The 16028-nt window shown below is 41.0% G+C and overlaps 1 protein-coding gene across 17 annotated transcripts in view; it reads right to left on the reverse strand.

Moving 5' to 3' along the window:
- Nucleotides 1–16028, reverse strand: part of ABLIM1 (actin binding LIM protein 1) — a 186943-nt gene that overhangs the window by 17700 nt on the left and 153215 nt on the right. For 10 of the 17 annotated variants that reach the window (XM_079312952.1, XM_079312953.1, XM_079312958.1 and 7 more), the window contains 4 exons: nucleotides 15513–15668; nucleotides 11302–11337; nucleotides 9927–10056; nucleotides 1713–1817 (listed from right to left, as the gene is read on the reverse strand). In XM_079312952.1, coding sequence (XP_079169078.1) covers nucleotides 1713–1817; nucleotides 9927–10056; nucleotides 11302–11337; nucleotides 15513–15668 — 427 coding nt within the window. The remainder of the gene's footprint in view (nucleotides 1–1712; nucleotides 1818–9926; nucleotides 10057–11301; nucleotides 11338–15512; nucleotides 15669–16028) is intronic. The other 7 variants (XM_079312960.1, XM_079312959.1, XM_079312950.1 and 4 more) reach the window with 2 other exon arrangements.

Below are 16028 nucleotides of genomic sequence, written 5' to 3' on the forward strand. Positions count from 1 at the left end.
CAGTGTTCACTGACATGTTACTAATTCTCAAACCATAAGGACAGATTTTCTTTCTTTTTTGTGTATTTTTTTTAATACAAGGCCACCATGTTGCATTTACCTATGTAAATCAGAAAAAAAAACTTCCCAGAACTCTAATGCAGTAAATCTACAGCATGTCTAAATGATACCATATTTTTCCAAATAATAATCTTAGACAGGAACCATTTTGTTCTAAACTACCTTCCCACCCCAGCCAACATTTCATGTATTCAGCACAGCTACAAATACAAAAGCTAATCCAAAATCAGCACTACAGTGCAAAAATATGCCAAAATCTTATTAGAAGAGCAAATTGAGCAACAGGGAGCTAGAAAATTAATGTCAGAAACCCATTTTGCTACTTTTTGCTGCCTGAAAAAAGTTTTTAGTTACATTAGAGTGAAAGATGAAAAGGAATTTCAGAAACACATGTGCTGTACCACAGATCCAATTAAAGTGTTATAGGAGACAACTTTGCCTTTGGCATTAAGGAAAGTTAAACCTAAAAATCTATTGAAACAGAGGCAAATCTTACTCTGCAGAACCCTACATCCTTAAATAAGCAGGCAAACTCATTGCACACGAAGACTGTGGTATTTAATTCCTGTGTGGGATGATTATGGCCACTTGAGCAGCAAACAGGTAGAACATTTCAAGGGTAGTCATGCAGCCCTTCTGCACACACCATCACAAAGCTCCAGGGAGGATGGGAGCACAGCTCCTTCTGTGGCTGCAGGGCCCCAGCTGGTGAGAAGAGCTCCCCCACCATGCTCCACCTCTCACAGCTATTCATGCAATTAGGCTTGAGTTTAGGTGAGGCACCGAGAGCCAGGTGAGCTTAAGCAATTAAAAGAGCTGAGCTCAGCCAAGGCCAGGTCACCCTGCCTGAAGGGGGGTGTGCACAAACTGTGTATCTGCCAGATTTGAGCAGAGGAGGAAGGGCAGTAACCTCTGCAGTGAGGAGGAGCACTAGGCTGAAGGGATCTGAAAATAACTGGATAGAACAAGGCTTTCAGCTATTGCTGAAGCAGCCAGGTCTATGTCCAGACCCTAGGGACACACAGCTCATCCCATCAAAATCCAAGACACATGGTTTTAGATGCTGGAACAACTGTGGAGCTCACTTCAAAACAGACTGTCCTCTACAGAAAGGACATCCTCAAGCACACATATCTTTGTGGATCTGCAGGTCTCTCTGAGGACACCAAGCACAAAACAAGATACAACCTCACCTGCTTTAAAAAGAAAGGAACTCTAAACTGGAATTGTTGGGTTCAAGACTGAGACAAGTCACAACAATCTGAATGAACAACATATGTAATGGCTCAGAGGCCACCTCTTTTCTGCCTGCATGTGCATCTAAACCAGCTCCTCTGAAATTAGCAGAGCTATGCTGGTGCTCAGCTGGTGCAACTAGGAGAAAAATCAAGCCCTACATAGCTCATAAACAGCTCACAGGCCATCAACCAACCCTGAAAAATTAACCATTCTAAGAGTGAAACACCTGGCCAAGAGAACAGGCAAAAATCACAATAAACCCCCACGTTTCTTAAGGCACTACTCCTCTCAGCAAGCCCTGAGGGTGCAACCCATGGTAAACGGCGTGAAAGGATGGAGACAAGACAGCAGTTACAAAGGCTACATTCTACACTGTGACAGGACAGCGAGACACACACAGTGCCAGCTCCTACCTGGAACATGGAAATGTTTAGGGGCCTGAGCGTAAGTTGGAGTGAGAGGGCGACTGTCAGGCCGATAGGGGACAGGGGAGTTCCGACCGCTGGACGGCTCATTGCCTCCAATGAGAGAATGGAGAAAACAAAATGAGAAGAGGGAGAGCAATTAAAAAAAAAAAAAAAAAAAAAAAAAAAAAGGAAAAAAGGCAAGCCCAATCAAACCCAAACAAAACCGGTGGAATCAAAACCTCCAGGGGGAAAAAAGAAGTTGAACCAAAAGTATAAACACAAACAGTAAGGAGAAGTAGTAGCCCTGGTGACCTTTTTACCCCCCTGATATTCCTGCAGAGACAAAAGTTCGTGTTCAGGCTGGAGTTGAGGTTTGAGCAGCTCAGACTCGTTCTGATGGCATGCAGGCAGGAGCTGTGTGCTCATAGCTGGTGATTAGATGGGCAGTATAGAAAAGAAGAATGGAAGGTTACTTGGCAATGATTTTTTTAGTAGAGAGATTGTTATTTGGAATTAAAAGGCGCAAACATGGAGCAGAGAAGTTGATATGCAAACCCAAAGCAGATAGAAGCAGATGCTGGCAGTTACTACAGTTCACTAAACCAAAAGTGTACAGAAATCAGAAACTGAAAATAGCTGTTATTTGGCCCATACCAAAAGATATAACTGTTCCTTACACACTCTTTCATTGGTTTAGGAAAATTCTGATATGGCAAAGCAATTTGTAAAGCAGTGCAGCCCATCTGCTGGCTGCGTGCACATCGTTTGCTCTGCTCCAAATCTCTGTCAATGCCATGTTTGGTTCTGATGGTAATACTTCACCACTGCTGATCAAGCAAATCTGAATCTAACACCTGCAAACCTTAGTTCTAGTTTGCACACACAGTTTGTCCCATTTGTAGGGTTACTCTTACTGGCATTACCCTTTTGCCTCCTGGCAATCCACCACAGCAATCCAATGGCCCTGGAAGTTTCTGTGTCTTGTTGGGGATTGAGGGCTGCTGCACAACCACGATGGTGGATCCCAAGTACCAAGACATAACAGCCAGATATCCATTCACATCTCTGTGTGTGTACCTTGAAGGAATGCAGCTGCCTCTTTCATTGCACCATTCTTCAAACTAGAGCACACTCACACCAAGAAAAACCATCCACATGGGTGCTTATTTCACATGGGTGAGGGTGACCGCAGCAGTGAAAATTAGGGGAGCATCAAACCCCTTCCATTTTTTAGGTATGCACAAGGGTTTAAAATATCCTGGAAATGTTGATTAAGAAAGCAGGAAAAAAAATGCAGGGTGGAGGAGGGAAATAATAACAAATACAGAAGGGCTAAAAATACAAGAAAAAATAAATTTCAGGCCAGTTTCCTATGTCCTGTTAGAGGACTCAAAACCTTAGACTCAGCATGCTATTTATCTCTCTGGGGTTGGGAAATAAGTGTGGGACAAGGAAAAAAGAAATTTCCTTTACAATTTACACAAAAAATCCTCTTCTACTTGAACAGTCATCTGCCAATCTAAAAAGCACCAAAGAGAAAAAAAAATTGCTCTTTACATAGCTTGCTGAGATGTGCCCCAGTTATACACATTTACCCAGTGCATATGAATGTTTTAAAAATTACATGCATAGTTCAGGGGGATTGTGTATAAAATTTGTCCAGAAGAATGCATGTGCAAAATTCTACACTTAGCACTTTGACATTTCAGCCCTAAATGACATGATGCTCTCTCAACCACGTGTGTTGATGGTGGTTTTCTAGTTCAGGTGCAGTGATGCTGAGCTTCTGGCCAGGTAGCAGTAAGGGTTAGGTTTGCTAACTCTGAAAAGCAGCATGAATTATTTGTTAATTATTGTCATATCTCAATCTATGGTCCTTTACTTAGCAATTTCATGTTCTTCTTCTCCACCCTTTGAGATGCAGTGATGGTGAAACAGCTCACTTGATTTTACTTATGTCTCTTGGTTCCACCAAGAAATTATAACTTACTTTTCAGCAAAATCATTATTTTATAAGGAACAAAAAGGAATCAACATTAATGTCTCAAGATACTGTTAGTTTTTATAGACAATATGTCACTCTGCCTTTTTGCCTCCTTCTCTTCCTCAACGGAAGAGAAAAAACAAAAGAGATTTATTGACCTGTGGACTTGTCACACAGAGGCATCATAAATACATTTTACCTGTTGGGAACTGATAGACTAAATGTTTGTGTGTCCAATTTGAAATGCTTCTATCACCAACACTACAAATACAGGGAAGAAACTCTTCTTAGATCCTTCTCTCCCTCTGGACACAGCTAAGTGTGCTCACACCCATGAATGTATGCTGGCTGGTCTTGCATCTGGGACACAGATAATTTGTTTAGAGAGAACTGGAAATTTTATATAATGCTCCCAGTACCAGGCAGACAATTATTGAGGTATCATCCAGTATGTGATGCTTTACTGATGTCTCTGTTGGCTTGTATTTCCTGGGGTACCTAATGACTGCTGCTAGTTGTGACAAATAACTTCACACTTCCTAGGATGGCAGCCTCATTGCCTCCAACCTCTGCAAGAAGGAATGGCACATCTACTAACATTCCCATTAGGACATCCCTGAGGAACTCACTCTCATTATAAGGCTTAAGTGCTTGGGATGCAGCTGCAAAACCACCCACAATTTATAGAAGCAGTGCCAACATCTGCAGAATGTGCACATGCACAGAGGAAAGCAGAGCTCCTGGCTGCCTGTACCTGTCTCCCAGGGCCTTATGGCCAGCCTGCTTGCAGCTTACATAAAAATCCATTAAATTTGGCTTCCTTGTCTGCACAGAAATGTCCCTCTTAATGTCTCAGATATGCTGTAACTACTGTTAACTCCCCAAAGCAACAAGAGCACTCCAGTTCACCAACACTGTAGAAAGAACTAATTCTCACACCCTTGGCATGAAGTTGAATATGTCTGTGTGTAGGGTGGGGGGGGGGGGATGTTAAGAGATAATGGAACAAGCTTAATCTAAAAATCACAGCAGAAAGGAAATTCAGAGGCTGTTTTTTGGGGGCTTTTTCATTCTCTTTGCTCCATCAGGTAGTTGTTTTCTACAGCTGAATTTGCTAGGCAGGTTGCCCTAGCAGCCAGGAATAGAATTGCTTGCCCACACACAGCCCAGTGTAATTCAGGTCCCTGCTGCTTTCTGAAATGCCCACCACTGGGCTCACTGTGGGATTCACAAGCTCAGCTCACAGAATCAGGCCAAAAAACCCATATGCAACCAACACTGAGCCTTCTGTCAACTTGCAACCAACACTGAGCCTTCTGTCAGCTTCCAGTTTGGTTGCTCTACTCCTGATGAGACACAGGAAAACAAGCTCAGCAGTACCTGAAACCCTTACTCCTGCTCAGGTTTTGCCAAACTATCATACATCTTCTAGTCCAGATGTGCAGCCTTTATTTCACACACAAAACTGAAAATCATGAAAAATCCAATACACAACTGTCTTCTAGAGCAGAACTTCCACCTGCATGCCACAAAACCCTGGAAACAGTTACCAGGTACAGAAAGCATTTGATTTCAGAGACCTGCCTCAGGGTAGGAAAGAGAACCTGTGAAAACCAAGGTCCAAATTCTCTATCAAGATGGGTAGATTCCTCATGAGAATGTCTGTGAGCAAAGGAACAGACATTACTTTAAAATTTCTTTTACATTGAAGTCTTATGGGGGCTTTGCAATATTCTTGAATGCCTCTGAAAAATTCTAGGCATGCAAGATGAAATTCTGGCTCTCAATGAGCATTTTGTCTCTATTTCAGAAGGGTCAGGGCTTCTTTCATTCGTGGACTTGTTTTGATTCTTTCATAGCAAAGACAGTACTTTATTGAGACAAGACCAAATTCAATGGAGAGTCCAAATTAGATTAAATGAAGTCTAAGCTGATGCATATTACACACTCTTCCAGCTTTTTCAACATACATATTACATCAACAAACTCTCACTGAGGTGTGTTTAGCCCCTTTCACTCCTCCAATTTCTTCACTTTTTGCTGTGTCTATGAAGCTTAATTATGCTTCTTTAAGCTTTATGTTGTATGAAAACACACTGAAACTGGTCTAGATGTCTTCTTTTCTGGCTTGAGTATACAGAATAACACAAGCATAATGTGTCATGGGACACTTCAGTTACCATTCTGCTGCTGGGAAATCATGCCTCTTTACCAAAGCAGTTGAAATATGATCTCAAAAGGGGAAAAACCCCAAAAGTTATAGTTTTGTGAAATCTTCCTTACAAACCAACATCACGTTCACCTTCTTGCTAAAAGCACAAGGGAGAAAGGCTGAACCAGTAAAAAGATCACATGGTGCCTCTTCTGTCACAGGGATGGGAATTTGAGCTTGGCTGAGTTATGACACATAAATGTTGTCCAGGCCTTCAGAAAATTGAGGATTCCTACAACATCTTTCAGGTCATATCTGATAAAAACCATACCCAACCTCCCTACAGCACTTGCAATCCCACTTGGCCTTTTCTACCAATGATTGAAAAAGATACCTGATCTACATGTCAGGTGATTCTTTGAAATCTGAAAATAATAAGCATGGATTTCCAATAGTTCTTCTCACTTATCTGCTGAAGAAGCTATTTTCTCAACAGAAAAAGAATGAAAATGCCACTTGAAAGAGTGTGAGCATTAATTTAGATTTACAGCAAAGAAATGTTGAAATTGCAAAGACTATGAATTATCTGCATGCTGAAATGAGCAATATAGCTATTTTTAAGGGTCCCAATCTTTTTAAGTGATTTTTTTTTTTTAATAGAGACATAGTAGAAAAGTGGGCAGTGCATATTATCAAAAATGATCTTTAAAAAGGAAATAATAAAATTAGTGGTGGTGATCTGAATCTTAAAGAGCTATGATGTTGAGATCTATTGCACTTCTTGAAACTTCATGGCAACAACTTTCTTGCAACTGCTTTTGATTATCTCCAGTTTATGAACAGCTACATTAATCAATGGTACCACATTGGAATCTATGTTCAATTTACTCAGCTTTCTCTTTTTGAGCTCTTGAGGGTGGTAAAAGCTATGACCTTCTCCCCCAAAGAGAAGAGATGGTCCAGCCAAGTGCTCCAATAGAACTCAGAGTAAAACCACATTCATAAAAAGCAAGAAACAAAACTAAAAGCTTATTGAGCTAAAAGAGTTCCTTTTAGGAAGGACAGAAAAGTCCTCCTCCAAATCAAACCATGGAAAATAAAAGATTGAAAAAAAGACCAGGTCCTCAAATAATGTAAATGCTTGCAGCGCTACTGCCTTCAGCAGAGCCTGCTGATTTACACTTGTTAAGGAGAGGCCTAGAGATTTTAATTTCACTTTGTTGGGCCCTAATTATTGCCAAAGTGAATAACAAAGATGAAGTTCTTTGTTGCCATTGATCTTTCTATAATCTCTTTTTTTTTCTACTCCATATTTTTGATTACCTTGTTCTCATGCAGGCAATACTGTAATCAATTTTTTCACTGCACACTTTAAGAATGTGGCAGTAATAATTAAATTTGATAAACTAACTGCTGAAGGGATTGTTGTGTACTGCTTTATAAAGACGCTAAATTAGGCACGTACAGGTTCTGAGTAATAAATGACAATGCTTTTCTGTGTATTTCTACCAGGTAAATGCTTGGTGACTCTTCAACTAGGGCCCTTAGAAATGACATATTTCCTCCAGAACAAGGACATTATGTCTATTCTAAACACAGTTTTGAGTGCAGCAGCACATCTCGAGGCATGCTCAGCTCCACAGCCACAGGCAGAGACGCCTCCTCAGCTCTGCCAGGGCTCTGCCACATCCCCAGCCTGGAGGGGCTCCCTGGAGAGAGGCCTGGCTCCTTACCTTGGGCAGGGGGCATGAGGTGGTGTCGGAATGGGGAGGTGGGGCGGGAGTGATGGAGCACGCGCCGCGCCCCCAGAGCCAGCAGCTCTGCGGCGCCGGGACACGCGGCAGGACAGAACGAGACAAAGAAAAGCCATGAGACACAGGCAGGGAGGGAGGCTTCCAGGGAAGGAGGGAAAAAAAGGCATTGAACAGTTAGGATTCTGGAAAGAAGGAAGGAGAAAAAAAAAAAAAATACAAAACCAAAGCGGTTAAAGACGCACCAAAGGGTTCGTAAATGTTAAGACATAATTACGGGAAGTGCTGGAAGAGGCTTAGGTTTGAACTGCATTGCTAATTTAGCATAACATCATTGGCTTAATGAGCTTCTGGCCGATGCCTTGTTACCAGAAAGTGGCTGCCACCAGCATGCAGACATCACAAACACTGACGCTCCATTAGTTAAGAAAGCAGCTGGTTGGAAAAGTGCCTGACCAAAACATGTCAGTCAAGAGGCATGCAAGCTGTTTGCTATTGTCTTAAGAAATTCCAAAAATGCTGCCAACATCAGCTAGGGCACCACTAGGGAGGAAAAGGCTGCAAACTTTTTCAGAACACGTAGCACTTGATTTTTGAAGAACCTTATGCTGACAACGTCAGCGCAGCAGTTCACTTCTCTCTCAAGGGCTAGCTGGGAGCAAAAGAGAAGTGATCTGGGGCCACTGGGTCTATTCAAAGAGAAATTATTCTTGCAAAATAACGTGGTGAAAAGAAGTGCCATTAAGAGAAAAAAAACCCCAACATATATTTGTGCTATTATTCAGTCATAATTACTGTAGGAAAATTATTGAAGTAGCTTTGACAATTACCCTAAAGCAGGGTAGGAAACATCCAGTGACAAATTATACAGAATTACTTCTGTGTTGTATGAGGATCAGTAACAGGTGAGCCCAAGATGAGATCATCTCAACAGAGATCAGTTTGAACAAATATCTCTTCAGAAAATCCTTCAGGCTGTGGACTTTGGAAGATTTTACACTGGATCACAACACTGGCTTGAGCCCATCTGCCCATCACAAGAGTTAGATAAACAGAGATTGCTTCTGGGGAAGCTCTTTGACTGAACACAGACAGTAAAACTCAATCACAGTCCAGTCTGGAACAGGGCCTGGATTTGTTCATATCCTTGAGACAACAGATAAAAATGGAATAATCCCCTCAGAACTGGAAAATCAAGGGACTGAAGTTTGCAGCTTTTTCACATTTTCATGTCTCTTTCAGTTTAAGTTGTAACGTCATCTTAAAACACAGTCATGTTGTCAGTGCTAAGTATCAGGCACAATTTACTTCTGTCCCACCTCCCTTGGGTCCCTTAAATAAGGCATTCACTGACAGACACAATTGGCTGCTTTCAGCCCACCCCCACTAGGAAATGGCTACAGCATTCAAGTTCCACAGTGGTGGCTCTATTATAAATCTTTAATTTTAAAAATGCAGCTCCTATTGCATATGGGCATTTGGCATCCCAACTGTTCAGCTGTAATCACCAAGGAAGATGAAACCATGCAATTGTAACACTTAATTTAAAAACAGATCACAAAGATTTAATTCATTACCATACAGAATAAAATCACTCTTGAAAAGTCTTCAATGAGCAGCATTTAGTAATACATTTTTATGCAGTTTGGGTGTGGATGAATAGTTCATTTTCATATCTTTAGATACACAACCAATAACTTTGAAGGCACTGGGAACCTGAATGACCTGCACATTTTCTCTATTGCACATAGGACTTGCACATCACTGCTAAACCAGAAAGTGAAGTTTGTGTTTTCAAGTGTTCCCAGGCAATTGCCTACAGCTTTAATTAAAAAGATACCTTCTGAGTCCATGTCTTAAAAAATAACTAGCAATTTGGAACAGATGGGTGTTTTGCTTCTCAATATGAGATTCTATAGCTGCACCAAGTTCTAAAGGAATTTTTTACATGCAAGTAATAAATTACTGACTTCTCTACAGTCAAGCCATAATTTTTGTTTCCAATATGTGATACTTTTCCCAAACTCCAGAATTAAGTTTATGATTCACTGCTGCAAATTTTCACTTCCTTTCAGAAACATACAAATATTTTCAGAATAATTGATTGGAAACAAAACCAGAAGAGGCATATTTATGATGTAATAAACAGTCTAGTACAAAAGACTATGGCAATCCAGAACAAAAAAAAAAAGTAGAAAACGAGACATCAAAATAAGCAAAAATTTCACAATCCTAAACTTCCACTTCAAAGAGAAAGAAGTGCTTCCCTGCACCACTGAGTGGCATTATGCAGACACTATTTTTGCAGGTATTTGTGATGCAGTTGCCCTTACCAGGTCTGTGGAAGTGCTGGGGGGAACGGGACATGGTGGGGGTGTAGCTGTGCCGGCTGTAGACGGGAGAGTTGATGGAGCCCTGGCTGGTGGACCTGTGGATCATGCGGTCCCGCACGTCCTGGTAGCCCTGCAGGACACAGGCACCCACTGATAAATGTCAATGCACACAACACGTGTTTAGCAGCACTTAGCTTCCATGGATCTGAAGGCAGCAGCAGAAGCGACTGAAATAGCAACATCCCTTCAGCCTCCAACCTACTTCATCAGCACTGCTCTCCAAGGATCTGCTCCAACCCATTTTTACCGTCAGAATTCAGTCCTGGAGGGTTCCAACTCCACCTGTAGTTTCTATTAAACTCCATAATAATCCTAGATTTGCCCACATTCCCTGACTCCATAGGGGAAGCTGCATCCAGAGCATGTGTGTCCTGCAGTGTCCTGCACAAGACACAAGCTGGCCATCAGCTAGATAGCTTGGAGACCAGCAAGAATTCAACTGCTGCAGCAGAGCTCTCTGTGGCTAAATTCACCATGTGTCACCAGCTACATCAGCAGGTATTTATATCTAAATCAGATTCCCCATGCATCTGTAAACATGACACTTTATATAGGAAAATTCAGTTTACTTGGTTTCCTGGGGTAAAAAAAAAAACAATAAAAGAAACAAACAAAAAACCTCAAAACAAACAACACCCTCAACCCCCCACCCCTCTATGAAGCAAACTAAACCAGGACAAAAGGGAAAGGACTGATTAATACATGAAGATTAAAAAAATATATATAATCCCTTAATTTTAACTAGTAGCAATAAGTACAACTTTTATGTTGCAAATAAGCAACAGGATAATGCAATAATAATGATTCTGCAAGAGCATCTATTCCATCCTGACAATTGACTTCCCAAATGTTTCATGTTATTATGATATTCAAATTAACTCCTTGGGCAAAGCAAAACCAAATCAGACCATAGTTATGTTTTCTTCAAGACAAAACTGCAAATGTTTCAGTGGCAACCATTGGTTAATATTTAGATGCTTAGAGCAGCATTTTACCTCCTGTAAATCCTGCAGCTCTGAGATCTGAATCTGCCTGTGCCACAATGTACCAGAGGTGACGCCTGCTGGACAAAGGGCTCTGCTTTACAGACAGCAAGTGGAGGAGTGGCAGCCCCACTTTTTTGTACAATCTCTCAATAACAGCTTTGTGTTTCCTTCTTAGAAATAATTTTTGGTTAGTTTCAACACTGAGAAAACATATCTGTGTGGCAAACAGAGATGGATCTGACTGACAACAAACCCAGTGCCTGCACTGGCTCGAGGGAATAATTCTAATCACAGTAGGAAACTGCCCCCAGAGGTTCCACCAAACTTACTTCTGCAGAAGGGGTAGGTGATAATGTCCTTGGAGACTGCAAAGACATAAAAAATAAGGTTATCATTGAAATTGATTGAAATATCATTGCTTATGCTGGGCCAGAAAATGGTAATCTAAACATTGCTGCAGATACTCTGACATATGACAATGTGAAGTGGCAATGCAGAAATTACTGAGGCTATTCCAGAACTGGAACCTGCTTTTTCCACATGGCTCAGGGACTGGTCCATAAATCATTGACATTTAAAGTTTCTGGGAGGATCTTTATAAGCGTGATTAATTCAGTCAAGTATCATGCAAGATCATCTTAGCCTTCTAATCACTGTGGTAATTAAAACATAGCTGTAAAGATCAAAATCAGAAAGGCTTATTAATTTAATAACCATGCCTGTCATGAAGAAATCTTTAAAATGGAAATTAAAAATAAATAAACTTAACTCAGAACTTTGCATGGAAAATCAAAATACAGAATATCTTTCAGGATGAAGCATGTTTTCCCTCCAAAGCATACACTCTGGCAAAAATGTGCTTCTCCCCAAGGCCTTACATTTCATACCCATGCAGAGGAGCACGTAGCTGTCATCAGCATTTCTTTGATATGACCTCCTTTAAATCTCTGTGTTCCTCCATGGTTACATAAGGAGAACAGACAGGAATTACAGGCATGTGTATTGAAAGAGCTGCATCAAGGCCAGTGGGCAGAAATATGCACAATATTATGAAAAGTTTCTGCAACATGGACAGGGAAACTGAGGCAAGAAATACCTTTAGATGAAACACATGATTATGCAAATCAGAATAAAGGCTATGTGTAATTACCAGTTATGTGCTCTTCAACCACCAGGTAATTTGAAGCTGGGAGATCAGGATTCAATTATTTCCTTTGTGCACATAACTTCAATAATATTTGTCATAATAAACTGGGCAAGAGATTATACTTTTAATTATATAATAATATAGCTATTAAGAGAATATCTCATAAGCAGAACTGCTGATTCTGGTCCAACTACTACACTAATGTACAACAGCAGTAGTGTAAAATGTATGCAGAGTTTCTGGTAATAAATATCCAGCTTGTAAATACCCATAAATTTTGGACTGAGAGATCATTCACTCTCATGGGGCTGGTAACACTGGGAATGCTAAGTACCCAAACAAAGGAGCAAAGTTTTTTATTGGATAAAGGACATCTCCTTTTCAGCAAGTTTCCATAAAGCTGTTAAAGACTTTTGCTACTTTCCATCAAAGCCTCAAAAGTCTTTTACATTCATATTTTCCTAATTCCTATCATCTAACAGCAGCAGCTGTAAAAACCTTGCTCCACATGAAACATTCCATACAGAGTGCTTTGGAACAACATCCTCTACAAAAACTGAGAACTAACCTAAAACTCTCAACATGAATGAAAAAAAACGTGTTGTGAGGTGCATTCCCACATTCTTCTACTAGCAATTCATGTGTTACTCTGAACTTTATATAATCTGCTGGGGTTACCTGGATGCTGAGGTAATAACTACAGTTAAAGGTAGTCATGGGAATCTAAAACTGGGAAGGCAGCCCAGAGAGTAGAATGCTGAATGCAGGTATTTTTCCTTTCATGTATTTTCATTCCATCACTAGCTGACATCATCTTGTTACTTTTTGGGAAATGCAACCTCACTCTCCAGTGATGAGGAAGGGGAAGAGGGAAGGGGAAGAGGCAGAAGAAAGGGAAGGGGAAATGGAAGGAGGAAAGGAAAAGAGGAAGGGGAAGAGGGCTGGTTCTGGCCAAATGTACATAAAAATTTCTACAGCAACAGGCTCAATTCTCTATTGCTTTGAGATCTGAGAGTCTGTTCTAATACCTGAAGCCACACAGGTCATTTTGTCATCTAGGAAATTTCTGCTACTTTGTATATGTGTCATTCTGCAACAAAAGTCCCAGCATTTCACACTGTTGCCATTTTAGCTTTTAACTGAACTACCAGGTGGGATTCCTGCTCCCTTTTGAAGCATCTATCATAAAAAAAAAAAAAAAAAAAAAAAAAAAAAAAAAAAAAAAGTCCTTTTTTCATTTTATGTCTTCTTGTTTAGCAAAAGGTTTTTTAGAGCATTTAGTGTTTTCAACAAACAGAATATTTGAAATAAAGGACACAAAGTGCTGCTTCTCAATATATACCCAACTAAAGCTGGAGGTGGGCTCAGTGCTCATCAGGCTGCTGCTTGCAAGGCAGAAGATCCTGAAGAACCTGAATACCTGGCAGTTTCTGGACACTTTCTCACCCGGTAGCAGACAAATTAATTTCGGATCTCGTTAGTTTCTAATTAATTTCTGTTCTCTGCAGGCTGATGAAGGCGGGGCCAGCCCGCGAGAGGGCGCCGGGACCGCGCGGGATGGAGCGAGCGGCGGGATCCCTTTCTTTGCCGAAAATGGACATTTTTCTTCTTTTTAAATCATGGTAAGGGGCATTTCTATTCTACAAGCATAAACGGAGGGACCCCTTTTATTTAACACCACCACATACACACCCAGAATGAAGGATAAATCACTGTCTGCACAACTAAACGTGTCACCTTTGTTTTTTAGAGACGATGGGGGCTGATGTATGTTGTACTAACATTGGTGTCACTCGATTACCACAACACAAACACAGGGTAAGGGATCACTCCACCCCAATGGGCTTGTGTTCTCATTAGGGCAAGGGGAGGGATGAGAAACAGATACAAAGAGGTGAGGTAACTTGCCCAAGGTGACAGAAGTCAGCAGTAGCATTGGGTGAAACCCCAAGATCTTCTGAAAATAAGGTGAGAGCCCCTTCTGTTTCCAGAACATATTTATGTAGTCACTAGAAATTAACTGAATTTAATGCTGGTGGAAATATGGTGTAAGAAAACCCCAAAGGCTTCTGCTTATTCCCAGAACAAGCATAAAGGCAGACAACTTACACCATATTGCTTTATCAGCTTCAAACATACTGCTTTGTCAGTAAGAAGCTTCCCTTTAAGGATTAATACAAAATTCACCTTCTCTGGTGTGATTAGTTCCCCCCGTGTGACTAACAAGAGAAATGTGTTTGTAGCAGGTTTTGTGGAATGGCTCAGGCCTGTTGGAACTGGTCAGAGGTCACCAATACATCTCACAGTGGTTTTGAACCAGATGCCAGCTGGATTCACTGCCTACATGAACTGGAAGGGGAAAATTCTGTAATGTTCTGACCTGTTAATCTCTTATTTTATTCCTGAGCTGAATTTTCAATTTATTATTTAAAAATACTAACTCTATAAAACATTAGAGAACAAAGGCGAAAAACTGATGCAGTTCTGACCTGCTAGTGGGCAGAACACTGATAAGAAAGCAGATTGTCAGTCACACTGATCTGGTCATCTACAGACCACTGGTGCATAAAAGTATTACAGTAAATCATTCTTCTTCAATTTCTCTTCACACTCAATTCAGTTACAGTCAGTAAGGTCACTGAGATTGCAGTGGTAAATCCATTTCCACGTCCACTTAGATTTGCATTCAGGAAGCCTGATTCACATACAGATGGTATTACATGACATAACCTGCTTCCCAGACTGCACTGGAATCATGTAATTAGTAATTGCAGCTATGGAAATTCACCTGAGAAAACTGGGGACCGACAAGCTGAAAGATACCTTCACACACAAGTTTAGAAGAATAAATGACATAGCTTTTTTCTTATTGCTGCACAATACAAGAATCCTTACTAAATGTCAGCAGGTTAAAATGTCAGGCAGGCATTTCTATAATACAATTAACCTGCTTTCCCAGGTGGAAGAGCACTTCATCCTGACACAATTTTATCCAGTGTGTCTGGCACAGTGCTCTGGTGATATATATTTCCCTTCAGTATCTGTGAGATAAGTATCCTGCTGCTCCTAGTCCATAGAATATCAGGGTATTCCTCCTATTCTCTTGTGAATATTGGTGCTCCACAGCACAATAGCACATTGGGGTTCTGGACCTTGCCATTCCCAAAGATCAGGATCTCCATGTGCCGTGAGAAGCACACAGAGACAGCCTGCACCCCCTGTGTTAATGCAGGTGTCTGATCCTGCAGTGCCACATGTGAGTGTTCCCAGTACCCAGATGAGACAGACACAAAGCAGTGTGAACAGCAGCAGAACAACCTCCAGTAGTGCCAATGGGAAGCAAAGCAGGCTCTGGATGCAGTGCACAGGGAACAGGAGCTGGTGGGTCATTACCTCTCCAAGACTCTGTCTCTCCTGTCTGTCCTCGTAGGCGGAGGTGTAGAATGGCTCATAAGTAATTAGGTCTGGACGTTCAATGTCATAAATGGCCTTGACTTTGGGAATGGCTGCTAAATCCTTGTAATCAAGGATTTCATTGTCTACTTTTGCCTAAAGGTCAAAGACAGAAGACAAATTAACTTACACAAATGCACTGGCAATTTCTGTTTTACACAATTCATGATTTTGTGTATTTGTTGTCACGCTGCTGCTATGGAAACCCCTTTTTGGCACCCTACATATGTGGAGTGAATGCTTCTTGTTCTTCTCCAGCAGGCCTCCTCTGCAGCAGCTCACAGTGTTTTCTCTTCTCTTAGGGAAGAAAGAACATGGCATATATAGCTCTAGTTACAAAAGTTTTTTATCCCCAGTAGTGAGCTGGAAACTTCAGCTCTGCAAATGACTCATTTTGTGGCCTCAGGCAAGTATTTTCACCTTTCTGCTCTTGTTTTCCCATATGTAAAATGGGTG

This window comes from Erithacus rubecula, assembly GCF_903797595.1.
Source record: "Erithacus rubecula genome assembly, chromosome: 9".
NCBI classification, from domain to species: Eukaryota; Metazoa; Chordata; class Aves; order Passeriformes; family Muscicapidae; genus Erithacus; species Erithacus rubecula.